At 41.9% G+C, this 27,668-nt stretch overlaps 1 protein-coding gene across 1 annotated transcript in view; it reads left to right on the forward strand.

The window, feature by feature from the left end:
* Positions 1–27,433, forward strand: part of PLEC (plectin) — a 54,955-nt gene extending 27,522 nt beyond the window's left edge. The window contains 20 exon segments of the mRNA XM_072410598.1: positions 1,483–1,557; positions 1,686–1,847; positions 2,403–2,507; positions 2,651–2,746; positions 2,884–3,009; positions 3,545–3,697; positions 5,430–5,584; positions 5,736–5,862; positions 6,641–6,824; positions 6,947–7,104; positions 7,470–7,648; positions 8,223–8,361; positions 8,653–9,009; positions 9,509–9,592; positions 10,235–10,339; positions 10,765–10,863; positions 11,644–15,024; positions 16,078–23,049; positions 24,342–24,464; positions 26,771–27,433. Of these exon segments, the coding sequence (XP_072266699.1) occupies positions 1,483–1,557; positions 1,686–1,847; positions 2,403–2,507; positions 2,651–2,746; positions 2,884–3,009; positions 3,545–3,697; positions 5,430–5,584; positions 5,736–5,862; positions 6,641–6,824; positions 6,947–7,104; positions 7,470–7,648; positions 8,223–8,361; positions 8,653–9,009; positions 9,509–9,592; positions 10,235–10,339; positions 10,765–10,863; positions 11,644–15,024; positions 16,078–22,380 (11,988 nt within the window). The 3' untranslated portion in view covers positions 22,381–23,049; positions 24,342–24,464; positions 26,771–27,433.
* The last annotated feature ends 235 nt before the right edge of the window (positions 27,434–27,668 follow it).

Below are 27,668 nucleotides of genomic sequence, written 5' to 3' on the forward strand. Positions count from 1 at the left end.
CCAGCGTTGCAGAGGCTAGAGTGCAAACCACCGAGCCATCCTGCTGCCTGTAAAAAAAAAAAATATGAATTTATATTAAGAAAATGTATATGAATTTTTTCCTGTTGTGTAGGTAATAAAAATATACATGGCTCTGTCCATGATATAAATGATCTTTTTTACTGGAGGAAATGCTTCTTAGCATAGTGCCTGTTTGTATTCATCTTCTCATTTGCTCTAGTACAAAACTTTTCTTTTAGTTTAAAAAGGTTGGAATCTCAGTCAGGGATTTGATGTGTGTTCCAGCAGGGATATAGATTCTCATTTCCCATGCTGTTACCATAATGGAAAGTGAAGGCAAATTCCCCCAATCAGGACACAGCAAGAAAAACTCAACTTTTAAACAATAATAGCAAATCAAACAAAAAATACCATAAGCGTCTCCAACCAACTTTATTAGAACACAGTTGCTCTAAATGTTAACTCTAAGAAAGAGACTCTTATCAGATTTCTTGTTTTATAAAGTTGGAAATTGAGCTGAAAGGCTGAGGAATTGTAACATACTAAGTAAAAGGCAAACACAATAGATTAGATACAAAAGCAAACATTGTGCTGAATGGGAAAGGTGAGAAGATTATACAGCAAAAGGAGATTATGAGGTTGGTAAATTACAATATCCTGCAACAGTGTTGTGATGAGTTAGCTGTCACTCACTGTAGAATAAGGAAAATGTGTGCAGATATAATAATGTGAGCTAATTTGGTGACTAAGATTTGAAAGACAGCCTGGAGCTTTGCAAAGCTTGAGGGTTGAGCTCTGTGCAGTCTCCAAACTTTGCATATATTGCCTTCCTTTCAGTGTTGCAGAGTTGCATCGGTTCCTCTCCTGAACTGATATGATTTACTGATTTCATTGCACACTGTGAGCTTTTCACAATGTACATTAGAAGCAGATCTCACACCACCCATCTCATTTTTGGGCTGGAGGACATCAAGCATCATCTATTCATTTCCTCCCCAGCCTGACAGTCCCTGGTCTACCCATTTGATTCATTGATTTTCAGTTCTTTCAATCATGAAGGGTTTGTATTACATCACGGTTATTGATATATTGGCATATTGATATTTGCAAAACTCCTCTGAAGGACCAGCCCACTGCTTGCATCAGGACTAAGGGTCTTTAAGGGGAATACTGATGTGATGTTTTTAGGAAACTATTTGAAGCACCCTATGTGTATCCTCCCACTAGCTATGATCTGCCTGCAGTGAATAGGGAAGCACACAGATCTTTGATTTGTTCCCGTCGGGGGTGTAAAAAAATGTAATAAAAACAACTTTTGTATAAAACTGTAATTGCATATGGAAAAGGGAAGCAAAACTCCGAAGGAAAATATATACGAACTATCTTTTAGGAATAGTGACTCTAATGTTTATTTTTTTTTCAATAGGATGTAATTGAGTTCATTCAGATGAACCTATAACCAACTCCTGTTTCTCTTCTCAGGGTCAGGTACCAGGTGCTCGGGGAGCCTATCAGGACTATCTGGGAAAACTGGACTTACAATATGCCAAGCTGCTGGTAAGAGTCCCCACTGCTCTACCATAATACAATGTAATGTGTCTAATGCTGGCTGAATATTATCAGATAGTAATACCATGGTCGTTTTTTGGGGTTCTGATTTCTGTGTTTCATCATTTGTATTCCAGAATTCTTCCAAGGCAAGACTCCGCCACTTGGAGAGCCTCAATGCCTTTGTGGCCGCTGCCACTAAAGAACTGATGTGGCTGAATGACAAAGAGGAGGAAGAAGTAAACTTTGACTGGAGTGATCGCAACACCAACATGACAAGCAAGAAGGACAACTATTCTGTGAGTGCAGATGGGTCGTGTATTTTGTGTTGCTCTGTATGTGATCAATCTATCTTATGTTAGGTTATAGGAAAAGGTCTACCGAAATCTAATTCTCATACTGAGGGGGCAGTAAATATTTCCCAGGAGTCAAGCATTGGGTATCTAAGAATAGCTGATTTAGGGAATCATTAGTAGAATGGGAAGCTAAGATATGTTGGACATTTTTTCAATATGTGGTAAAAGCACCTTACAGTGGATCTTTTTTGGGGATACCAGTCCCTGGCACAACATTTTAAGGTGTGAAACATTTAAGAGAATTCCTTTAACTTCCTGCTGTATCTCCTGGACAGGAATTAAAGAAAACTGTACTTGTATTCTTTCCCCAATGGTACAGCAAAACAAATACCATGGCAGGGGGTTTAACCATGGCAGGGGGTTTAACCGGTGTTGTCACCATGTGGTTGTGCCACAGCAGGTGATGCTAAAGATGCTGTCTAGGGCCAGGCTATGAAATATGTGTAATTTTGCTAACGTTTTTTTTAAACTTTTCCTTATGGCTGTCCTGCTTTTCAGGGATTAATGCGGGAGCTGGAACTGAAGGAAAAGAAGATCAAGGAGATCCAGAACACCGGTGACAGACTCCTTCGTGAAGACCACCCGGGCAAGTCCACCGTGGAGGTTAGTATTTGTGCCGTGTTTCCCTGCCCTTCCTAGGCAGAAGTCAGGCAGCCCTTCTCTTGGTGTTCACTCCATTTCTCAGTTGTCTCTTCACATTTGATATATTTGTCATGCATCACCAAGATGTTTTGTGTTTGTTGCAGGCATTCCAGGCTGCTCTGCAGACACAGTGGAGTTGGATGCTGCAACTTTGCTGTTGTATTGAAGCTCACCTGAAGGAGAACACCGCTTACTTCCAGGTAAGGTCCCTGCAGGAGGCTCTGCAGCATAGTTACCTATAGTGTCTAAGCAATCCTATGCCCCAGTGTGACATACACAAAGATATTGGATATTCTGCAATGCATGGTAACTAAATTCTTCTCTTTATTCCACGCAGTTCTTTGCAGATGTGAAAGAGGCTGAAGAGCATCTGAAGAAGATTCAGGACACCATGCGCAGGAAATACACCTGTGACCGCTCAATAACTGTGACCAGACTGGAAGATCTGCTACAGGACAGCATAGTGAGTATCCACAGTGTGTGTCCATGTCTAGTGTATATATTAAGGGAATCAAGATAAGAAGTTCAGGATAATCCACACTATTTTAGTAGCAGGCTAAATGATAATTCAAACAGAAATATAGCTTATAGTTTCTACAGGAAATGCAATTCCAAATGCAAGTCTAGATACAAATAGCCCTGCTTGTATGGTAAGTGAGTCTAATTTAGATTATCTTGCAACCCCAGAGCATTTTTATTTACCCCCAGTGAAATGATGTTTTCAAAGCTGCCCCAATGTTCCCTTTAGTCTTGCACAGTTGTGCTAGAATAAAGTTTCCTATTTTGATTTAATTGCACACCATAAGCTTCTCACAATATGCATTAAAAGCTACATCAAGTCATAGAGCCCACCTCTAAAATAAGATATGCATTGGTAATGGAAAGGTTTTAATAATGGAATAGAAAAGTCATTAGCATACTGGCAAAAGAGAGACCAGTGAAGGTATAAAAATTAAAATTTTAAAAATGCTGACTTTTTTCTATTTTACCACCACCAGGATGAAAAAGAACAACTCGCAGAGTACAAGGGACAAGTCTCCGGCCTGGCCAAGAGGGCCAAGACAATCATACAGCTGAAACCCAGGAACCCATCCAACCCACCCAAAAACAAACAACCAGTTCAGGCCGTCTGTGACTACAAACAATTAGAGGTGAGCCTTGCTTTGTGTCTGCTGATCTGTGAGCTCAAATACACAACACCCTCCATCTACACAGAAATCAGCTCTGTCTGAAGTCATAAAATGATTATCTGTGTAACATTGGAACAAATTGGCTGCAAAGCTTCAATTCTCCATGAATGTCAATCCTACTTAGGAGGATAAAAAGCTTTCACAATGACCATGACTAAAACCTCACAGAATTGAGTGCCATTTTAAGTCAAACTTTGTTGGTCAACTCAGATTTCTGTGCAGATCAGGGGCCTCACATGTGACAAAACTTGAACTCCACAGAAAAAAAGATGAATTCCACTGGTACGCTGGGGTTCTTCAATCACCACTAAGTTATTTATTTCTGAAAGCTGTCCAGACTTTGTTTTTTCTTTTTTTAAATACACCAAATGTTTCTCAAGGTAGCTTTAGTTGCAATCCAAAGAAAGTTATCAGAGCTTGAAATGTCAGACCATGAGTCCAGATACAACTTTCTTCCAATGGAAGGTTATATTGGAAATCAAAAAATCAACCACATTCCCTTCATCATCAATTTTTTTTAACTTTACTTTTAACTATTTTATTTATTTCACATATAGATCATACCTTTGATTTAAATATGAATGAAATAGTAATTGCAATGTAACAATATATTGTTACACTGTAATATTCAAGGAGAAAAAGTCACCAGAAAAGGTAGAAAAAAAGACAAAACTGATATGCAATGTCTCTTTGTCATTTTTGTGTACCACACACTGGTGTTATATCACCTGTGGCCATCCAATATCAGAAGAGGAACGCCAGTGTCCTTGAAGTCCAATGGCTCTGAAGATGGCGCCTTCCTCTGATGCGGCAATGACACGTCTTGGATCAGTCATCACTGCAGGGCAGCTGCACAGAGATATGCACCATAATCATCAAGTATGCAGTGCATATGTCAGAAGCTCTCCACCCACAAAAGAGTTTAGTTCCTCTTTAAGTGCACTTAGAATCTGCAAATATCATTTTCCCGGGTAGCAGCTGCCATTATTTTGGCTGCTATACCTGCTTTGTAATACCAATTACAGGCTGGTATTTTGGCAATTACCAATAATAGTGGCAAGAGGGGGGAGAGGAGTTGGATGTAGGAGATATGCCCTAATAACATGGTCACATGTTTTTTTTTTTTTGTGGATCTCCTTCTAAAGTGGGTCCTCGAGTGGGTAATATTGGGGACCCATTGCTGTTCATCCAAATAGCCTCCTTAGTTATAACACCTATTGCATGTAAAGGGCTTGCTACACTGAAAGTTACACATGAAAGCAGAGGTGATTAGCAAAATTCCAAAACTACAGAACGTTACCAGTTAAATCTAACAATGACATTCCAGCTGTTTATATTCTGTTCTGTTATTATTATAAAGTATTTATATAGCGCCAACATATTACGCAGCACTGTAAGTTAAATAGGGGTTACAAATGACAGACAGATACAGACAGTGACACAGGAGGAGGACCCTGCCCCAAAGAGCTTACAATCTAGGAGGAGGGGGAATGATCACACAATAGGAGGGGGGATATGGAATGGTGGGTGAGTAGTGAGGATTTAATAGACAGAAGAAGACGGGTAGGTGAGTATGAAAAGATGGATTTTGAGTGCTCTTTTAAATGAGCAGAAAGTAAGAGCAAACCGAATAGTTGTAAAAGTATGCCAATATTTGATTGTAGTCTATAAGTGTATTTGTCTTTTCTTACAGATTACTATACATAAGGGAGACGAGTGTGTACTATTGAATAACTCCCAAACCAGCAAGTGGAAGGTCCTGAACACCTCAGGAAATGAAGCCACGGTTCCATCTGTCTGTTTCATCGTCCCTCCACCCAACAAGGAGGCGTTGGATGCTGTTAGCAGGTAAGATAGAAATCCTGTAATGATATTTTATGACGATGGGTAAGCCTCAACAATTGCTGGTGTTGTCGCACTGATTGTGCAGTTTGTTCATGACAGTAAGGGTAGTGTTCGCTTTGCCATGTCTGCAGTCCTGATGTTTCTCTTCTTCCAGGTTGGAGGGAAGTCATCAGACCCTGATCACTTTGTGGCACTCTCTGCATATTGATCTGAAGAGCTTGCTCTCCTATCAGTATCTGCTCAGGGACTTCCAGCTCATCCAGTCCTGGACTCTTGTCACGGTAAGTGCAAGCTCTGCTTTCTGTCATCTTTGTCTAATAAAGTAATAAACTGTATAGTAACCGTGGACTTTATTCATTTAAAAGCTGTCTGTATTTACCCAATACTACCAAACTCATTGTAACTTTCAGTCCCTGTATTTTACTTCTTGCAAATTTATGTCCAAATGAGTGCTATGGTGTAATGCAGACAGTTCCTTTTGAGAATACATTGATAAATCAGACACAGTGGGACTGATTTATTAATGCCGTCCAAGCCTGGAGAGAATACACTTTCATCAGTGAAGCTGAGTGATCCAGCAAACCTGGAATGGATTTCTTCAATCATTTGCTAGCAGATGTTTTTAAACCTGCACCACATGCATTCTGGGTTTGTGTGATCACCCAGCTTCACTGATAAGTGTATCCTCTCAGGCCTTGGAGAGCTTTAATAAATCAGGGCCAGTGTGTTCTGGTGTCCGTGGAATAGGGGTGCCGGGTATCCTTTGTTTAGCCACTCCACTGTTTGCCACATCATTCATTGCAGTTGTAAATGGGGCTGTCCATTCAGAATGATGTTGGCAGGGTACAGGCTTTTACAATACCAGTACAGCAGAGTTTAAACTTCAGCAAGAAGCAGCTCAAGGATGGGCTAATTGGTTGTGCTGCAGTACATGGATCATAGCAATAACTTACATGTTACAGCAAGAGATAAGTTTTTCTATATGAATATGGAACAATTTAGCTGTTGGGTTTCCATGTCTCAGATTTGGATCTGATGTTTTTTTTGTCTGTCTCATAGTTCCGCAGCATGTCATCAGAGGAGTATTCTCAGGCCCTACGCAACCTGGAAATTCACTATCAGGACTTCCTAAGGGACAGCCAGGACTCCCAGAACTTCCATCCAGATGACCGCATGCACATTGAGAGAGAGTATAACTCCTGCACTCAGAAGTACGACCTCCTCCTGCGCAGCCTAGAGAAAGGTAAAAGAGTGTACTTTTGCATTTTTATTATTAGTTATTTAGTATTTATATAGTGCCAGAATAAACAGGGATAGAGGTGTTTATTGTAATGTTTGTGACACAAGTGTCTGTGGTCCATACAGGTGAACAGGACGAGAGCACCTGCAAGAACTACATATCCCAGCTGAAGAACATCCAACTACAGCTGGACGGCTGCGAGTCCCGCACAGTCAACAAGATCCGCAGTCCCCTGGACAAAGATCCTATCAAGGAATGCTCCCAGCGCATCGGAGACCAGCAGGTAAATCTCCGTTTTCAATTCTACAGCAACTCTTTAAGTTGTAACAAAATCAAATTTTTGCAGATGTGAACAAAAGTATTTAAAAAAAAAATTCAATTATTGTGTGCTCATCACCTGCAACCTAAATAGTAATGTTTCTTCCCACAATTGCCTTGTTTTGTTACATACAATTTCATTATGACATAAACTTCTGGCTAGTTTCAGTTACCCTAAATTTTAAATTAAATGTCAATAGTTTTTAGTTGACATGCAAGTAAACCAAGACAGAAAATGCCATACGCATACGGCTTTGCCATAGGTATAATTCTTGTAAGAAATATTTGAGTTTATTTTGGAATGCTTATATTTGCTGTGCCTTTCCCTAGCAAATTCACTTTGAACTGGAGACTATCCAGAAGAATCTGGACAAAGTTAGCGACAAGACGAAGAAGATACTGGTCCAACCTGACCTGGGAGAATCGGCCCCACTCCTACGATCTGAACTTGACATAACTCTGCAGAAGATGGACCAAGCCTACAGCCTTTCCACCATCTACCTGGATAAGTACGTAGCATGCTGCTGCTTGACTGAAGAATTCAAATAATAATTGATTAAATCTGGCCAGTATCATATCAGGTTTTATGAAGATAAGACAGAAGAATAGTGTAGTGTACAGCTTTTCTGCACTGCACTGTGAGATTGTGTATGATATCATTGCAAATTTTGTATTGGTGTTCTCATTTTGGAGTAAATGGTCCAATAAGTCCAAGACAATAGACCGATATCTTTATGTATTATAGGCAACTTTAAAATTCTCACCTGCCTTTGTTTTGAAAATATTACCAGCAACCTCTTCCTATGGCCTGGGCAATTATTTTTTCAAATATAAAGTTATGCAGGAAGGATGAGCTGAATGCATTGCTTGGTATTTAATGTAGCTCCCCGATCACATCAGATTCTAATGCAGCACATTAAGTACTGTTTAGCCGGCTAGAAAACTTGACTTGGGGCAGCAGAAAACCCCACCAGAGAGACCTATAATCATTGGTCATGTGTAGTTGTGACAGATGTAATTAAGTTGTTCTATATTAAAGAAGATGGCGCTGGGATTTGACAAGTTTGTACTTTGTGTTTTTAGGCTGAAGACTATAAACTTAGTGATCCGGAACACACATGGTGCTGAGGAGGTTGTTAAAACATATGAAGATCAACTGAAGGAAGTCCAGACAGTTCCAGGAGATCTCAAAGAGCTGGAGAACAGCAAGTCAGACCTGAAGGTAAGATGTAGTTGTTTGAGCACCCATAATGGAGACAACAAGAGCTGTTTCCTTGTGTCAGAAGTGGCTGGAGGTTCCCATACCTGTCACTGAAAGCTCAGCTCCCTATTAATGATAGAAATTAATTAAAAGGAAGCTTTTTTGACAAGATAAGTTTTAAGGTTTTTACTTTATAATGCCTGAGCTGGAAAAGATAAGGAATTTGGAGCGAACTGGAACATTACCATCACTTGCAGAAGATGATAAACTTGTTGCTTTGATTTCATCACCATATCATTTTTGCTTTTGCAGAGAATGCGTGGGCAGGTAGAAGGTCACCAGCCCCTATTCAAAGGTCTGGAGAACGATCTCAGCAAGGCCAGGGAGGTGAGCGAGAGGATGCTGAAGGTTCACAGTGAAAGAGATGTGGATCTGGAGAGATATCGGGAGAAGGTGCAGTTGCTGCTGGAGCGTTGGCAGGCCATCGTCCTTCAGATTGACATACGTCAGAGAGAAATGGAACAACTGGGCAAACAGCTCAAATACTACAGGGAGAGCTATGAATGGCTCATCCGCTGGATAACCGATGCCAAGAAAAGGCAAGAGAACATCCAGTCTGTGCCTATCACCGACAGCAGATCTGTCAAGGAGCAACTCCTGGAAGAGAATGTGAGTCCTTGCAATGAGAACTGCATGAGTATAGTTCTGGATACATCTATAGGCAGTGATAAGACACAGAATAAACCTTCCCATGTTGAGTGTAATTTCTAGACAACTAGGCAGTAATAAGGGACATTGTGCAGGATAGACCATCCTATAACATTATCACTATGATTCTAGATACCCATAGATGGCAATAGGACACATTGAGCAGAGGAGATACTTTCTATAAAAGTATTAGTGTGATTCTAGATCCATCCAGGCAGCCATAAGACACATTGCGCTGGAGCGACCCTTCCTATAACATTATCCGAATGATTCTAGATACATCTGGGCAGCCATAAGACACATTGAGCTGGAGCAACCTTTCCTATATCATTATTCGAATGATTCCACATACATCTAGGCAGCAATAAGACTTATTGCACAGAATCAATCCTTTTGATGTTAATAATATAATTCCTAATACACCTGGGCAGTAATAACATACATTATTTTCCACCTGCAGAAACTGCTGGAGGAAAGTGAAAATAATCGTGAAAAAGTGGATGAATGCCAGAAGTATGCCAAGCAATACATTGAAGCCATCAAGGTAACTCAACAAGTTATACAGTCATCTGTTATTATCAGGCTTTTATTGATTGAATAGATGTAATATATAACCAGCTGACTAACATATTCAGCAATGACAAGTCTAGTTTAAAAACAATGCACTGTCTATGTTATTGGTATTTATCTGAGCCCTTGTTGAATAGAAAGGTTCAAAGATTCACCAAAAACACTAATAACATTGTATCACAATACAGATGCAGTATTCAGTCTATTTTCAGGATATTTGTTTCAATCAATGAAATGTCAAAGGAGCACCAAATGTCTGAGTTACTTCCCATCGGTTAGGGAGAATATATATTGGGTTTTTAGGTTCCTTCCTAGGACTTGTGCATTCACTTTCATTCATGCAGGTTATTCACTACCATTAAGAGATGAGTACATTCTCATCTGAAAGTGATCAGCCCAGAATACCATCTACTGAGAACACTTTTTTCCCTCTGTATACTTTTTTAAATATTTTGGACAGGTATTGAAATCTCTCATTGGTTTATTCTGCCAGTCCAGTAATATTTTGCAAGGAGTATATCTAATTCGAACCTTGATGTGTTCATTTTATACTGATTCATAAGGTATAATATTATCTTGTGAAGATAATGATAAAATTCTGGTTTACTTTTTCTAGGACTTTGAGCTCCAGCTGGTGACCTATAAAGCTCAGACAGAACCAGTCGTGTCTCCTGTCAAGAAACCTAAAGTGCAATCTGCATCCGATAACATCATCCAGGAGGTAAGTGCATCAGGATAGAAGAGGCTCCCATGTGGTTGTAGTGGGCTTCTCTACCATCTATTGATTATGCAAAGGCATGTGTAGGCAAACCTGGCCTTTGTATCCTATACAAGCAATGTGATACCTTGTGCTCTATCTAGGAAATGGACAAAAGGCATCACATTAGCTTTCAGATCCTTGGCCCTTTTAGACTTGCATTGCTTCCATTTAATGTGGCTGCTCCTGCACAAATGGATGTTGCTCATATCATCTTTTGGGTTGGGTCCAGTAAGCACCTCCTGTGTGGCTTTGTTACCTTTCCACAATGTCATCTTTTAACATGCTGCAAGCTACTTATATTCTATTTTTTTAGGGAAGAGTTTAGAAAAGAATATCACATTGTTACTGTTTTTTCTTTAAAATGCTGACTATCTGTTCTCTTATAGTACGTGGAACTCCGAACCAAATACAGCGAACTCACTACCCTGACCAGCCAATACATCAAATTCATCACAGAGACCCTGAGACGCCTGGAGATGGAGGAGGTATGAGAAACTAATGGATGGCGGTTATAGGTCCCTTGTTGGAAGAGTAATTCCTTGATCACAGGGACTGGACATTCCCTGAGGATTTAGAGCCAACATTGCAAGATGCCAATATATAATACACTAACACACTTACCAGATTATATTTAGATTAGCAATGTAACAAAACAAGAGAAGTACATTGATGGAAGAAAACATTCTAATTCTGAAATATTAGGTACACCTATAGTAGATTTAGATTACCTTTTTTCAGCAAAGTTAAAGATTTCAGGATGTTAACTGATAAACAACAGTCCTATAGCAGTCCAAACTAATAGGGAAAGTTGTGATCCCTTTTTAATCATTATGATTTTGTAATGATGTTTAGATTTTGCTCAAACCAAAGGTTCTCACAGCAGATGTTAAACTGGATGAAAGCCCGAAAAACCTAACCTGGTGGATTTGTAGTAAATTGAGAGGTTTTAGTGAACAATGGGAAAGTTTTTTTTTTTTCAAGTTTTTGAACAAATTTTCTTAAACCAATTTTTTTTTCATCTACAAGGTGTCAGGTACATGTGTCATCCCATATACACATCTTCCCATCCCTTTGTGTTCAGACATTGTTTTTGTTTATGTTTAATTTTGACCATAGAGCATAACATTATTTTTTCCATCTGTTTTATTTTTCTTTTTTTTTTCTTTTTCTCTTTTTGTCTCCATTGCCCTCTTCGACCCCCTTTCTTTCCCCTTCTTACCTGCCCTCACCCGTCCTCCCTCTGTTCCCCTCCTACCCTTCTTCAGAGAGCGGCAGAGAAACTTAAAGAAGAGGAAAGAAGGAAGCTGGCAGAAGTAGAAGCCCAGCTAGAAAAGCAGAAGCAGCTAGCTGAGGCTCAGGCACAGGCAAAAGCCCAGGCGGAAAGAGAGGCCTTGGAACTAAGGATGAGCATGCAAGAAGAGGTGACAAAAAGAGAGGTAGTCGCTGTTGATGCTGCACAGCAGAAACAGACTATTCAGCAAGAGCTGCATCAAATGAAACAAAACTCTGAAGCTGAAATTAAGGCAAAGGCAAAACTGATTGAGGAGGCAGAATACAACCGCAAAAAAGTTGAGGAGGAGATCAGAATCATCCGCATTCAGCTGGAAACCAGCCAGAAGCAAAAGTTAGGTGCAGAAGATGAACTTAGAGCCTTGAGGGCTAGGGCAGAAGAGGCCGAGAGACAAAAGAAACTAGCTCAAGAAGAAGCAGAACGTCTGCGAAAACAGGTAAAGGATGAGGCACAGAAAAAACGAGAGGCAGAAGAGGAGCTTAATCGCAAGATCCAGGCTGAGAAAGACGCAGCCAGGGAAAAACAAAAAGCTTTAGATGATCTGGAGAGGTTTAGACTTCAGGCAGAGGAGGCCGAGAGGAGAATGAAACAAGCAGAGCTTGAGAAGGAACGACAGATCAAACAAGCTCAAGACGTGGCCCAACAGAGTGCTGAAGCTGAGCTACAGAGCAAACGCATGTCTTTCTTGGAGAAGACTACCCAGCTGGAAATGTCCCTAAAACAAGAGCATATAACAGTCACTCACTTGCAGGAGGAGGCTGAACGCCTGAAAAAGCAGCAACTGGAAGCAGAAAACGCCAAGGAGGAAGCCGAGAAGGAGTTGGAAAAATGGAGGCAGAAAGCTAATGAGGCTCTGCGCTTAAGACTTCAAGCCGAAGAAATTGCACATAAGAAAACTCTGGCTCAGGAGGAGGCTGAAAAACAAAAAGAAGATGCAGAGAGAGAGGCACGCAAAAGAACCAAGGCTGAGGAATCTGCTCTGCGCCAAAAGGAACTGGCAGAGGAAGAACTAGAGAAGCAGAGAAAGTTAGCTGAAGATACAGCCTCCCATAAACTTTCTGCTGAGCAAGAATTGATCCGTCTAAAAGCAGAGGTAGAAAGTGGAGAACAACACCGCATTGTTCTTGAAGAAGATCTTTTCCGCCTTAAGAATGAAGTGAACGAAGCGATCCAGAGAAGAAGAGGACTGGAGGATGAACTGGCCAAAGTCCGTGCTGAAATGGAGATCCTTCTAGCAGCCAAAGCTAAAGCAGAAGAGGAATCCCGATCCACGAGTGAAAAGTCTAAGCAGATGTTGGAATCTGAAGCTAGCAAGCTTCGTGAACTTGCAGAAGAAGCTGCCAAATTGCGTGCTTTATCTGAAGAGGCCAAGAGGCAGAGACAGCTGGCTGAAGAAGATGCCACAAGACAAAGAGCCGAAGCTGAGAGGATCTTAAAAGAAAAATTGCCTGCCATCAACGAAGCCACAAAGCTAAAGACGGAGGCTGAGATTGCCCTTAAGGAGAAGGAAGCAGAGAATGAGCGCTTGAGAAGGCTGGCAGAGGATGAGGCCTACCAAAGAAAACTGCTGGAAGAACAAGCTGCTCAACATAAACAAGACATTGAAGAGAAGATTTTGCAGCTCAAACAGTCCTCCGAGAGCGAGTTGGAGAGGCAAAAGAATATAGTGGATGAAACCCTTAAACACAGAAGGGTAATTGAAGAAGAGATCCGTATTCTGAAAATAAACTTTGAAAAGGCATCTGTTGGCAAATCTGACCTGGAACTCGAGCTCCAAAAACTGAAAAACATTGCAGACGAAACACAAAAAAGCAAGGAACAAGCTGAACAAGAAGCAGAGAAGCAGAGACAGCTGGCTCTGGAAGAGGAAACAAGGCGCAAAGAGGCAGAGGAGAAAGTTAAGAAGATCATTGCTGCAGAACAGGAAGCAGCAAGGCAGAGGAAAATAGCTTTGGAAGAGGTTGAGAGACTGAAGGCCAAGGCTGAAGAAGCCAAAAAACAGAAAGATCTAGCTGAAAAAGAGGCTGAAAAACAGATTCAATTGGCACAAGATGCTGCAAGGCTTAAAATTGAAGCAGAAGAAAAAGCTTATTATGCTGCTGTACAACAGAAAGAGCAAGAATTGCTGCAAACCAGAATCCAGGAACAAAGTGTTTTCGATAAGCTAAAGGAAGAAGCCGAAAAGGCTAAGCGTGCGGCTGAGGAAGCTGAACGTGCCAAATTGAAAGCTGAACATGAGGCCGCGTTATCGCGTCAGCAGGCGGAGGAAGCAGAGCGTTTAAAACAAAAAGCTGAAATTGAGGCCCAAGCCAAAGCTCAGGCTCAGGAAGATGCAGAAAAGGTCCGAAAAGAAGCAGAACTAGAAGCAGCTAAGCGGGCCCAGGCAGAGCAGGCAGCACTGAAACTCAAACAAATGGCTGATGCCGAAATGGAAAAGCATAAAAAGTTTTCCGAGAAAACGCTCAGGCAAAAAGAACAAGTTGAAACTGAACTGACCAAGGTCAATCTGCAGCTGGAAGAAACTGACCATCAAAAAACAATTTTGGATGAAGAACTTGGGCGTCTGAAAGAAGAAGTGACGGAATCTTTAAGGCAAAAGAAGCTTGTTGAGGAGGAACTGTTTAAAGTTAAAATACAGATGGAAGAGCTGATTAAACTAAAGATTCGTATAGAAGAGGAAAACAAAATACTGATCCTAAAAGACAAAGATAACACACAAAAATTCCTGGCTGAGGAGGCAGAGAAGATGAAACAAGTAGCTGAAGAGGCTGCCCGACTGAGCGTGGAGGCCCAAGAGGCCGCACGTTTAAGAAAGATTGCAGAGGACGACCTGAACGAGCAGCGAGCATTGGCTGAAAAGATGTTGAAGGAGAAGATCCAAGCTGTGCAGGAGGCCACCCGTCTGAAAGCTGAAGCAGAAATGTTGCAAAAACAGAAAGAGCTGGCATTAGAACAGGCCAAGAAACTGCAAGAAGATAAGGAGCAGATGCAGCAGCAACTTGCCGAGGAGACTGAAGGCTTCCAAAAGACTCTGGAGGCCGAACGGCGCAGACAGCTAGACATAAGTGCTGAAGCCGAACGTCTAAAAATACAAGTCTTGGAAATGAGCAAGGCCCAGGCCAAAGCAGAAGAAGATGCAAAAAAATTCAGGAAACAAGCTGAGGAGATCAGTGAGAAACTGCACAAAACAGAACTGGCCACCAAAGAAAAGATGACCGTGGTGCAAACTCTGGAAATACAGAGACAGCATAGTGACAAGGAGGCAGAAGATCTGAGAAAGGCCATAGCTGATCTAGAGAATGAAAAAGAGAAACTGAAGAAGGAGGCTGCGCTTCTGCAGAAGAAGTCTGAAGAGGTATCTAGGTTGTTTTATTTTTATTATTCTGTTTGTCTCACACATTGCCATGAATTTATTTAGACATTAGTCATGGTGAACAAACATAAAATAGAGATTTGTCACTCCATAACTTTCACATTTTCTGTTTGGTCCACCATGTAAAGACCAGCATTTGTGTTATTATTTGGTTCAGTATCATCCATTATTAATAATAACTGATGACTCTGATCTTTAAAGAGACTCTGTCACCTTGATCAATCAGATTTGTGTTAAGCCCACCTCCCAATCACTTTTGCTTTTTACCGCCACTTCTTCAGAGCAGGGACATCACCCTATTCATTTCTTGACAGTGCTTGGACCTGGGCAATGAATTATAGGAGGGAAGTCACATGCTGCCCCATATATGCAAGCTCTGAGTATTTTTCAGTGGTGGCCTTGGTGTTTAGTGCAATGAAGAGGTATCAGTGGGTGACACAAATACTATTATTTTTACCTTAATTGATCAATATGATAGGGTCTCTTTTAAAGGAAATGTGCTGAGGGAGCATGCAGCAGTGTTCAACCCAAATTTTTTTAAAGCTGAATGGGAAGAATCTGTAGGTGGGTGGCAGCCTCTGTATAGTGACCCAACTTCATAGTAAAACAACCGGGTTATTACTGAAATGTGTTGGGGGGTGCGCCTGGGGCGGGGGAGAACACTGATACTTGGTTCTATTGCTGACACTTCTAAAAACTGTCAAAGTTCACTGCTTTTTTTTTTGCATCAGTGAACTTGTATCAAGATCAGATAAACAGTAACTAGCTACACAATGGTTCTTTGCCAGGTAACTAGTATTTAAACATTGTATGTAATCCACCCCTTTTCATTTAGGAAAGTTTGATGGGTTTGCAGACAGATTTGTACAATGAGAAAATGACCTTACAATCTAGTATGTGGCTAAAAGTTTGTGGAGTTATCATCATTGTGGGCTTGTTGGAGATCCCATGAATGGCATGAAGGGTTGGCATTTTTAGAAGCATCAGTATTTCCCCGTTCAGTGTATTTATTTATTTGTCTTTCGTGTCTTGCAGATGCAGAAAGCTCAAAAGGAACAGCTTCTTCAAGAAACCCAGACTCTTCAATCTACGTTCCTCTCTGAGAAGCAAATCCTAATTCAAAAAGAGAAATACATCGAAGAGGAAAAGGCCAAGCTTGAGAAACTCTTTGAGGAAGAAATTGGCAAAGCTCAGAAACTGAAATCAGAAAAAGAGCGTCAGCTGACACAGCTTGAGGAGGAGAAGAATCTCCTGCAGGTTAGCATGGATGATGCCATTAAGAAGCAGCTGGACGCAGAGGACAACGTCCGACAGAAACAGGAAGAACTTCAACAGCTGGATAAGAAACGTCAAGAACAGGAGAGGCTACTGGAGGAAGAGAACCGAAAACTGAGGGAGAGGCTGGAACAACTGGAACAGGAACACAGAATAGCCTTAGAGAAAACCAAGGAAATCCTAATAACTAAAGAGACAATCATTACCCAAACCAAAACCATGCCAAATGGCAGAGATGCTGTAGATGGGTCTGCTCAGAATGGAGAAGTAGTTAACGGATTTGATGGCTTAAGGCAGAAAATCTCTCCTGACAAGCTATTTGAGGCTGGAATCTTGAACAAAGACCAACTGGACAAACTCTCCAGTGGACAAGTGACTGTCGATGACCTCTCCCAACGGGAAGACATCAGGAAATACCTGCAAGGAAAGAGCAGCATTGCCGGCCTCTTGCTTAAACCAAGTAATGAAAATATAAGCATGTACAATGCCTTGAAGAGGAAGCTGGTGACTCCAGGCACAGCCCTCATCCTTCTAGAAGCTCAGGCTGCCTCTGGCTTTATTATTGATCCAGTAAGGAACAAGAGATTGACTGTAAGTGAAGCAGTGAAAGAAAACGTCATCGGACCTGAAATTCACAACAAAATGTTATCTGCAGAGAGGGCAATCACCGGATACAAAGATCCATACACTGGAGAGAAAATCTCACTCTTCCAAGCCATGAATAAAGACCTTATTGTGAAAGACCATGGAATTCGGCTTCTCGAGGCCCAAATTGCCACTGGAGGCATTGTCGATCCAATAAATAGCCATCGTCTGCCTTTGGATGTAGCTTACAAGCGGGGGTACTTTGATGAAGAAATGAACAAGATCTTATCCGATCCCACAGATGACACTAAAGGCTTCTTTGATCCAAACACACAAGAAAACCTCACCTATTTACAGCTTATGGAGAGATGCGTGACTGACCCAGAGACCAAACTTTGTTTGTTACCTTTGACAGACAAAGCTGCAAAGGGAGATCTAGTCTACACAGATTCAGAGGCCAACGATGTTTTCAAAAAAGCCACCGTGTCTGTTCCATTTGGAAAATTCCAAGGGAAAACTGTCACCATATGGGAGATTATCAATTCTGAATATTTCACGGAAGAGCAGAGACGTGAACTGCTGCGTCAGTACAAAACTGGCAAAATCACAGTGGAGAAAATAATTAAGATCATAATCACAGTGGTTGAAGAAAATGAGAAGAAGAAACAAATGTGTTTTGAGGGTCTCAGAAATCCTGTCCCAGCGGCAGAACTTGTAGAGAGTAAAATCATAGACAACGATCTCTTCAACCAGCTCCACCAGGGCAAGAAGACAGTGAAGGAACTTGCTGATGTGGAGTCTGTAAAGAAATACCTAACTGGAAGCTCTGCTATTGCTGGTGTGCAAGTGGAACAGACTGGTGAGAAACAATCCTTGTATGATGCAATCAGGAAAAACCTACTGAAGCCAGCTACAGCTCTGAGCCTGCTAGAAGCTCAGGCAGGTACTGGATTCATTATTGACCCAGTTACTAACGAGCTGCTACCTGTAGATGACGCTGTCAAAGCTGGAACTGTTGGACCAGAGTACCACGAAAAGTTGCTTTCTGCTGAAAAAGCTGTCACTGGCTACAAAGATCCTTACACAGGACAGACTCTGTCCCTATTTCAGGCATTGAAGAAGGGACTTATACCCAAAGACAGTGGACTTCGACTGCTAAGCGCTCAACTGGCCACTGGTGGCATCATTGACCCTGTAAATAGCCATCGCCTTCCTCTTGAGATTGCCTACAAACGAGGTCACCTGGATGAAGAAACCATTAAACTCCTGTCTGAACCAGTCGATGAAAACACAGGATTTTATGATCCAAACAGTCAGGAGAACCTGTCCTATGCACACCTACAAAAGAAATGCAAAGTAGACAAGAAAACTGGTCACTTGCTGCTGCCTCTCTCCGAACAAGCCATACAATCCCAAATAGAAGAGGTTTACACCGATTCTCAAGCCAAGGAAGCCTTTGAAAAGACTGCAGTTGAAGTGCCTGTTGGTAGCTTTAAAGGAAAGACTATCACCTTGTGGGAACTGATCCATTCTGAATACTTTACTGAGGAGCAAAGGAGGGAACTTATACGTCAGTATAGGACTGGTAAAGTTACAATTGAGAAAATCATAAAAATAATGATCACCATCGTGGAGGAAACCGAGACTAAGAAACAGCAGCGTCTCACATTTACTGGTCTCCGAGCTCCGGTTCCTGCCAGTGAGCTGCTGGAATCCAAGGTTATTGACAAGACCCAATATGAACAACTGAAAGAAGGCAAGAAGTCCGTAAAAGATATTGCAGAGATTGACTCAGTGAGGCAATACCTCCATGGCAGTGACTGCATAGCTGGTGTTTTTATAGAAGAAAATAAACTGAAAATGAACATCTACCAAGCAATGAAGAGGAATATGCTGAGGCCAGGAACAGCCGTTGTCCTACTTGAGGCACAGGCTGCTACCGGGTTTATCATTGATCCTGTAAAAAATCAGAAATTCTATGTGAATGAAGCAGTCAAGGCCGGCATAGTTGGACCTGAACTACATGAAAAGCTTCTGTCTGCTGAAAAAGCTGTTACAGGTTATAAAGATCCTTACTCTGGAAATACCATTTCAGTATTCGAAGCAATGCAGAAAGGTCTAATTCTCCGAGACCATGGAATTCGCCTCCTGGAAGCACAGATTGCAACAGGTGGTATAATTGATCCAGTTCACAGTCACCGCGTTCCCGTTGATGTCGCCTACAAACGTGGTTACTTTGATGAAGCCATGAACAAGATCCTTTCTGACCCCACCGATGATACCAAAGGATTCTTTGACCCCAATACACATGAAAATTTGACTTACTTACAGCTGAAAGAAAGATGCATTAAAGATCCAGAAACCGGACTCAATCTCCTCCCATTAAAGAAAATCGAAAAGCCTATAGCTGAGCCTAGCAAAGTTTATTCTGAAGAAGAAACCAAGAAAGTATTTGAGGAGACAACAGTGGACATTCCAGCTGGAAGCATGGCAGGCTCTTCAATGACCATCTGGGAGCTCATGCAGTCTGATCTTCTACCTAAAGAGGAGCGAGATAGGTTGATGGAGGAGTTCAGAGCTGGTAGACTGACCAAGGAACGCATGGTTATCATCATTATTGAGATCATTGAAAAGACTGAAATAATCCGACAACAAGAACTGCATTCTTACGACTTTGTCCGCCGACGCATTACAGCTGAAGATTTGTAAGAGTCCAAACTTATCACTGTGGAAATGTACACTATGCTTAAACAGGGAACAAAAACCATTCAAGAAATTATCCAGATAGAAACTGTCTGGAGATACCTGTATGGTACTGGATGTGTCGCAGGCCTACAAATGCCAGGCTCAAAAGGCACCATTAGCATCTACCAAGCCATGAAGAAAGGTCTCATCTCTGCTGATGTGGCATATGTTCTTCTTGATGCTCAGGCTGCAACTGGATTTATTATCGATCCGGTAAGAAATGAATTGTTAACCGTAGATGAAGCTGTGCGAAAAGGTGTAGTAGGACCTGAAATTCACGACAGATTGTTATCCGCTGAAAGAGCAGTCATTGGCTACAGGGATCCTTACACAGAACAAATGATTTCCATCTTCCAGGCAATGAAGAAAGATTTAATTCCTTCAGATCAAGCACTGAGACTGCTTGATGCTCAGCTAGCTACCGGTGGTATTATTGATCCACGCTTTGGCTTCCACATCCCAAATGAAACAGCATTCGTGCGTGGATATCTCAACAAGGAAACCCTCGACATGCTGTCAGAACCAAGTGAGGTCCGCAGCTATGTGGACCCTTCCACCGATGAGAAACTTAGTTACTCCCAACTTCTGAAAAGATGTCAAAGAGATGAAAACAGCAAACTCTACCTGCTGCCACTTTCAGACAAGAGAAAGCTTACTTTCAAGGGTTTGAGGAAGGAGATTAGCATGGAGGAACTTATAAGATCAAATGTTATGGATGCAGTAACAGCACAGCGCCTACAAGATGGCTTGACCTCTATTGAGGAAGTCTCAAGAAACTTGCAGAAGTTCTTGGAGGGAACAAGTTGCATTGCTGGTGTTTATGTAGAAGCTTCAAAAGAAAGATACTCCATTTACCAAGCTATGAAGAAAGGAATGATCAGGCCAGGAACAGCATTTGAGCTTCTGGAAGCCCAAGCAGCTACTGGTTATGTAATCGATCCAATCAAATGTCTCAAGCTGGCTGTTGAGGATGCCGTAAGGATGGGTATCGTGGGACCTGAATTTAAAGACAAGCTGTTGTCAGCCGAGCGAGCTGTGACTGGTTATAAGGACCCCTATTCCGGGAAACTTATTTCACTTTTCCAAGCCATGAAGAAAGGTCTCATCCTAAAAGACCACGGTATTCGCTTGCTGGAAGCTCAAATTGCCACAGGTGGTATCATTGACCCAGAGGAAAGCCATCGCTTGCCAGTAGAGATCGCCTACAAAAGAGGTCTGTTTGATGAAGAGATGAATGAGATTCTTTCTGATCCAAGTGATGACACTAAAGGGTTCTTTGACCCCAACACAGAAGAAAATCTGACATATCTGCAGCTTATGGAGAGATGTATTACTGATCCTGAAACTGGATTGGTGCTGTTGCCACTAAAAGATAAGAAACGGGAGAGGAAGACCTCGTCCAAGTCCTCCGTTCGCAAGCGAAGAGTTGTCATTGTTGATCCAGAAACTGGCAAGGAGATGTCTGTATATGAAGCTTATCGCAAAGGGCTTATTGACCACCAGACTTATATCGAACTGTCTGAGCAAGAATGCGAATGGGAAGAGGTCACAATCTCCTCATCTGACGGCGTAGTAAAATCCATGATTACCGATAGAAGATCAGGAAGACAGTATGATATGGATGATGCCATTGCCAAAGGTCTAATTGACCAGTCTTCCCTAGACCAATACCGCTCAGGAACCTTATCAATTACAGAGTTTGCTGACATGCTCTCAGGAAATGTAGGTGGGTTCAGATCAAGGTCTTCCTCTGTTGGCTCTTCTTCCTCTTACACAGCAAGCCCAGCTGGAAGAGGTCAGGTATCATCTTGGAGTGATCCCAGTGAAGAAACTGGGCCCATTGCCGGAATAGTAGACACAGACACTCTAGAAAAAGTTTCAATCACCGAAGCTATGCATCGCAACCTTGTAGACAACATAACCGGCCAGCGACTTCTGGAAGCTCAGGCGTGCACAGGAGGCATCATCGATCCAATTTCAGGTGAAAAGTTTTCAGTTGCAGATGCCGTTAACAAAGGCCTAGTCGACAAAATCATGGTAGACAGAATTAATCTGGCACAGAAAGCATTTAATGGGTTTGAAGATCCGAGAACAAAGACAAAAATGTCAGCAGCCCAAGCTTTGAAAAAAGGTTGGCTATACTACGAAGCTGGGCAACGATTCCTTGAAGTTCAGTATCTCACCGGTGGCCTTATTGAACCCGAAGTTGAAGGTCGTGTCAGTCTAGAGGAAGCTCTCCGTAAAGGCACAATCGATTCTCGCACAGCCCAAAAATTGCGAGATGTTAACACTTATTCTAAGTACCTGACCTGTCCCAAAACCAAGCTGAAGATTTCCTACAAAGAAGCCATGGAGAAGAGCATGGTGGAGGATGGCACTGGTTTGAGACTCCTTGAAGCATCTTCACAATCCAGCAAAGGTTACTACAGCCCTTACAATGTTAGTGGCTCTGGCTCAGCATCAGGGTCCCGATCAGGTTCTCGAACTGGATCTAGATCTGGTTCACGAAGAGGTAGCATTGATGCCACCGGCAACTCCGGCTTCTCCATGTCCTTCTCGTCTTCCTCCTACTCTTCATCCAGCTACGGCCGGAGATATACCAGTGGTCCACAGGGCAGTCCCATTGACGCATCCGAATTGATAAACGCACTGTTAAATTTAAATCGAAATTGCAGCCAAGAATCAAACATGGGGTTCAACACTTTGCCAGCTCTCATGCCCGGCCTTGTATAGAAACTTCAATACCCCACCCCCTTAATCCATGAACTTGAACACCCTTTTCCTGCTGCTCTGCATGTGGTGAAGCTTTAATGGACTTTTTATTTTATAAATATATATATATATAAACTTTCAACATATTTCTAAAATTTACTTCAAGCAGTGCCTAAAATTTTAACCAAAAAGCCAGAAAAAAATAAAACACTTTAACCAGGTAACATAATAATAATAATATATACATGTTCTTATGATGATATTTGTATATTGAGAGATGACTATGAGAACACTATTGTCCAGCAAGGAAACTCCTCCCGTATTAGAGAGATCTATGCAGAGCAGAATAACCCACCGCCAGCAGCCGAGAATGATACCCGCAACTTCACTCCAGCACCAAATCTATTTAGCCATCCGGCAACCCCAATGGTAGAAGCTTACAAATTTGGAAGCATCTCCTCCTCTCGCTGTCTGTTTTCATCCATGGCAACCTACCTCCTGCTTATCTTCTCTGATAATCCAGCAAAAACATCAACTTCCTTCCTGAGCAATCTGTGCAGAAGAGATCTGTCCATTGAATATTTACCCACAAAGACTTTTACCCTGACTGCTCCACTCCGACCCTTCTGTTCAGCCCTCCCGTGTGTCCTTCATTCATGTCTTCCCCAAGAGGCCACAAAGCACACACCTGTAAGTCTTCACTCCTGGCAACCAATGACACCTGTCACACCTGTCTTTTCCCTCTCAACCAATCAGGTTGTCTTCCATCTTCCTTTTTCCTTTACTTTTTGACCTATCATGATTTCTAATTTCTTTTAATCTTCTTTACAGGGATATATCATTTTTTAGTCTTTTTATGTGCCTGGTATTGTGCTGCAATATACACTGAATACAGAGTAAAAAAAAATACATGCAATGATATATATATATATATATATATATATATATATATATATATGTGTTATGTTACTACATGTTTTGTAGTGCTGTGTATAGCCATTCATACCAATCTCTAATCCAGAGGTGTTTGCACTCCAATGTTCTACAACAGTCACTACATTAAAATTTTATATAGTTCTGACATATACCGCAGTGCTGTACAGAGAACACTGAGCCAGTCTCATCAGTCTCTGTACAGAGGAGCTGACACTCTAATTTCCCCCCACAGTCACACTATTATTATACATTTATATAGCTCTGACATATACTGCAGTGCTGTACAGAGAACACTGAGCCAGTCCCATTAGTCTCTGTACAGAGGAGCTGACACTCTAATGTTCCACCATAGTCACACTTATTATAATACCGCGGTGCTGTATAGAGAACACTGAGCCAGCCTTATCAGTCTCTAAATCATAGGATCTTACACTCTAGTCCCCCCATTACATTTGCATATATATATATAATATACCGCAGTGCTGTATAGCTTTCACTGAACCATTTATTAGTCTCTGCACCACAGAAGCTTACACTCAGTGTTTAATAATCACAGGTCACATGTTGTAGGGTCAGTTCATTCAGAAGCAATTTAACTCTCCATGATAACAATAAATTGTGGGATAAAACCTTGAAATGCAGAAAGAATGTTCAGATTCGGTGTAGATGGCAGCAAGGGATTATTATCATGAACTCGTTTTAAATGTATATTGCAGCATTTCAGATTACACGCTCCTTTTATTTTTTCTCTGTTATGTTGATGATTATGAAGGTTGAATAGATCAGATCAGGGCCTGGTTTGTATAATGTCAGCAGTAACATACTGGCAGATATCTCTAACAGCCCCTGATTAGGGTGGAATCTGTAATATTGGTGTAGTGGGGGTGGCACGGTGAGCAGACATTGGAACATGCACATTGTAACTGCTGTCTTTCTCTTCTTTGTGTTCCTTTCATGGCTGTCTGATGTTTTTCTTCTATTGATTGTCTATATATGTTGCATGGACTGTGTTGTGCCGCATGTAATATGCATGTGCTGTCTATTAGGGTTCGACCCCTGCTGGTCCAAGGCTCACCGAGCGCCCATTCTCAGAATTGGACGACTTCTGGACTCCATGCAAACTGGAAAATTTGACCATCACAGAACGGCCAGCGCACCCTGAAATTCAGGTAGTTGTTTATTCTAATTATTAATGCAAATGTGCAATGCAATTAATGCAGAACTGTGCAATGCAATTAGCAGAGCAGCTCCTCCCACACCTGAAATCTAAAAACTGCCCTGGGATTGGCTGCTTGTCATTAGCTAATGAAGAATTCTTTAAATGGCTCTGATCTTGTAAAGTTCTCCAAGGCTGGGGAAGATACACTTTCATCAGTAAAGCTGGCTGATTCAGCAAACCTGGAATGGATTTCTTGGTTATTTGCTAGCAAATGTTTTGAATCCTGGTCCATTCCATGTTTGCTGGATTCACTGATGAAAGTGTATCTCCTCCATCCTTGGAGAGCTTTAAAAAAAAACAGGCCCAATAAATTGTGGTTGTCCGCAATTCCAGCAAACTAGGAGTCCTCATGAGCTTTTCAGGCATGCACAGAGGGAACCTTTTGGTGAAAAGGGAAGAAAATTGCAGATCTCAATCATGCGCAAGTTTTTTTCCAACCTACGCCACCCAAACTCGCGCCTGGGTTGAGTGACGTAGGAAAAAGAGGCGAAGATGGAGCCAGCTTGGGGATGGATGCCGGAACGACGCGGGACTTAATGGAAGACACCACCGGACTAAACCGGGCTGCACTGCGGGATTGAAGGTAAGTGGATTTTTTTTTTTGTTTTGTGCATTTTTCATTTTACTTCCTCTTTAGGCTTTAGATAAGGAAGGGATTCTTCACTGTAAGGTGTGAAAATGTGGAATCGCCTCCTTCAGGAAGTAGTTTCAGCAAGTTCTATAGATTGCTTTAAGAAAAAGCTGGATGATTTCTAGCAGCACAGAATATAACTGGGGATTAAAGCTTTAAAGTAAAGATAACAGAGACTGCTAATCCAGGGGACATCTGAATTCCTTATTGATTTAGGAAGGAATTTTTCCCCGTTGGAGCAAATTGTACCGGGGGTTTATTTGCCTTCCTCTGGATCAACTATGTCCATAGGGTTTTTTATCTGGGACATGTTTATTCCCCCAGTGGCTGAACTTGATGGACTTACGTCTTTTTTCAACTAACTAACTATGTAACCATGATAGGCAGCAGCTTTGGGGGACCGGTCACTCGTCATGGTGGAAGCCTGCAGGAGCCAGGGATAAGGTGAGCATTGCAACCCCTAAATGTACTGACCACAGAACTCTTGCAGGTGCTGTATCTGATAATAGATGCCACAGCAAAAAAACAGCAGCCTTCCTGCCCCCAGACCCCATAACAACCACCCTACTGGAAAGACCTAGAGCCTTTGTCATGTTTTTGTTGTAATTTGGGTTCCTGCTGTACGGGAAACTTCCATTGGGGGTTGTTCTAGTAAAAAGGGAATTGGAAAAAAATTTCTGCAGTCCCATAAATGTGTTTTGTGCAAAAATGTGTTTTTTTCCCTTTCCCTATTATTATTATTATTATTATTACACAGTATTTCAGTGCTCAAACCAGGATTTTTTTTAAGCCGGGTGGGAAGAAATTGTAGGTGGGTGGCAGCCCCTGTTTTGTGACCAAACTCTTTAGTAACCACCCAAAAACAGCCGGGTGGCTGCTGAAAAGTGCCGGGTAGTGCACCCAGCTAAAAGGGCCTGGGGAGAACCCTGGTATATATATAGCAGCATTATATTACGCAGCGCTGTACAAAGTCCATAGTCCTATCACTAGCTGTCCCTCCAAGGGGCTCACAATCTAATGTCCCTACCATAGTCATATGTCAATATTAAAGTCTAAGGTCAATTTTGGGGGGAGCCAATTAACCTAACTGCATGTTTTTAGAATCTGGGAGGAAACCGAAGTGCCCAAAGGAAACCCACATAAACATTGGGAGAACCTGACCGAGATTCAAACCTGGGATCCAGCGCTGTAAAGACCAGAGAGCTAACCACTAAGTCACCCTGCTTGCCCAAGTGTAAAATAGAAATCGTGGTTTGATATAGAAGGTAATGCTGGGAAACCAAAGAAGGAACAGTGAAAAGAAAAGGTGAAACTTGTCAGCAAGGTGCTAACGTTTAATAGGCTTATTGACTTGCACAAACATGATTGGTTAGGAGGTTATAGGTGGTCGGTGTTACTTATTTTTGTTAATTAGAATATCACAGGTATCATCTCATGCTCTGCATTTCATTACCTGTTCTGTATTTCCCCTTGGGCACTGCCCTGCTCACAGCAGCCACTCACGATCAAACATTTCTTCCCCAATTGTCATTTTGATGTACAGTTTTGGGACCCAGTCTGGGTACCCGACATTGGATTTTGTGCTTTCATGAGTCCTCATCATCTCCATTCCTTTGATTTTGTAGAGATTCTGGATACCAGAAGGGGTAACGCATTAACGGTGCAGAAAATAAGGACCCTGACCTGGGATTTGTGATATCTGCACCCCATTCCTCCATCTGACTGTGATGTCCCAGTGGGAGTCTGGACTGTGTGATAGCGTTGTATCCCATACGAGGCCTCCATCTGTGTGCTGTGTGTCCGTCTGTCTCCCTTCCCTCCCCAATTTTACCTTTCCGAGCTCATCCCAACCGGCCACAAATCTCATCCAATCCCCTCGACAATCAAGTTCATTGCTTCATCCTCCCGGCCAGGTCACATTGGCTTCTCCATCGCTGCACCCATCCCGCCTACTGATATAGTGCAGAGAAGCAAGAAGGAACTGTAAATGGAATATGGCTGCCATACGCTGCCGCTGTCCGCCATGGAACCTCTAGTGTATATATTGGCATTCCTCAGACTGGTGCTTCAGTGAATGTTGGGGTGAATCCCACTAATGTCTCACTGCTAGAGATCATGTTTTCCCATCAGCCCCCCCCCTCTATGCTGGTTTATGCGATGCCATGGCGGGAGGGGGGGGGCTTACTGTACTAACACTAAGACGAATTGTACATAAAGTTATTGTTTGTTACCAGGTGGATCAGAGTTCTGCCACTCTCAATGCAAAAAGTAAAGAGATCTATGAAGTATGTTATTGTCTGAGAGTCTGTACGTTCTATGGCCTCTGTCTGTCCGTATCACTGTGCATCTCCATACACTTCATTGTCAACACTTTGCTAATGTAAAATCTTTGCAGAGAACATGCAAACCCCAAAACACATTGTGGCTGCATTAGTTTTCTTTTTGCTAGTGATCAATCCAGTAACACACTGCAGGATTCTTTTTCTAGGAAGAGGATTTGAATAGGACTTTTCAGTGACCACC

This window comes from Pyxicephalus adspersus, chromosome 5 (assembly GCF_032062135.1).
Source record: "Pyxicephalus adspersus chromosome 5, UCB_Pads_2.0, whole genome shotgun sequence".
NCBI classification, from domain to species: domain Eukaryota; kingdom Metazoa; phylum Chordata; class Amphibia; order Anura; family Pyxicephalidae; genus Pyxicephalus; species Pyxicephalus adspersus.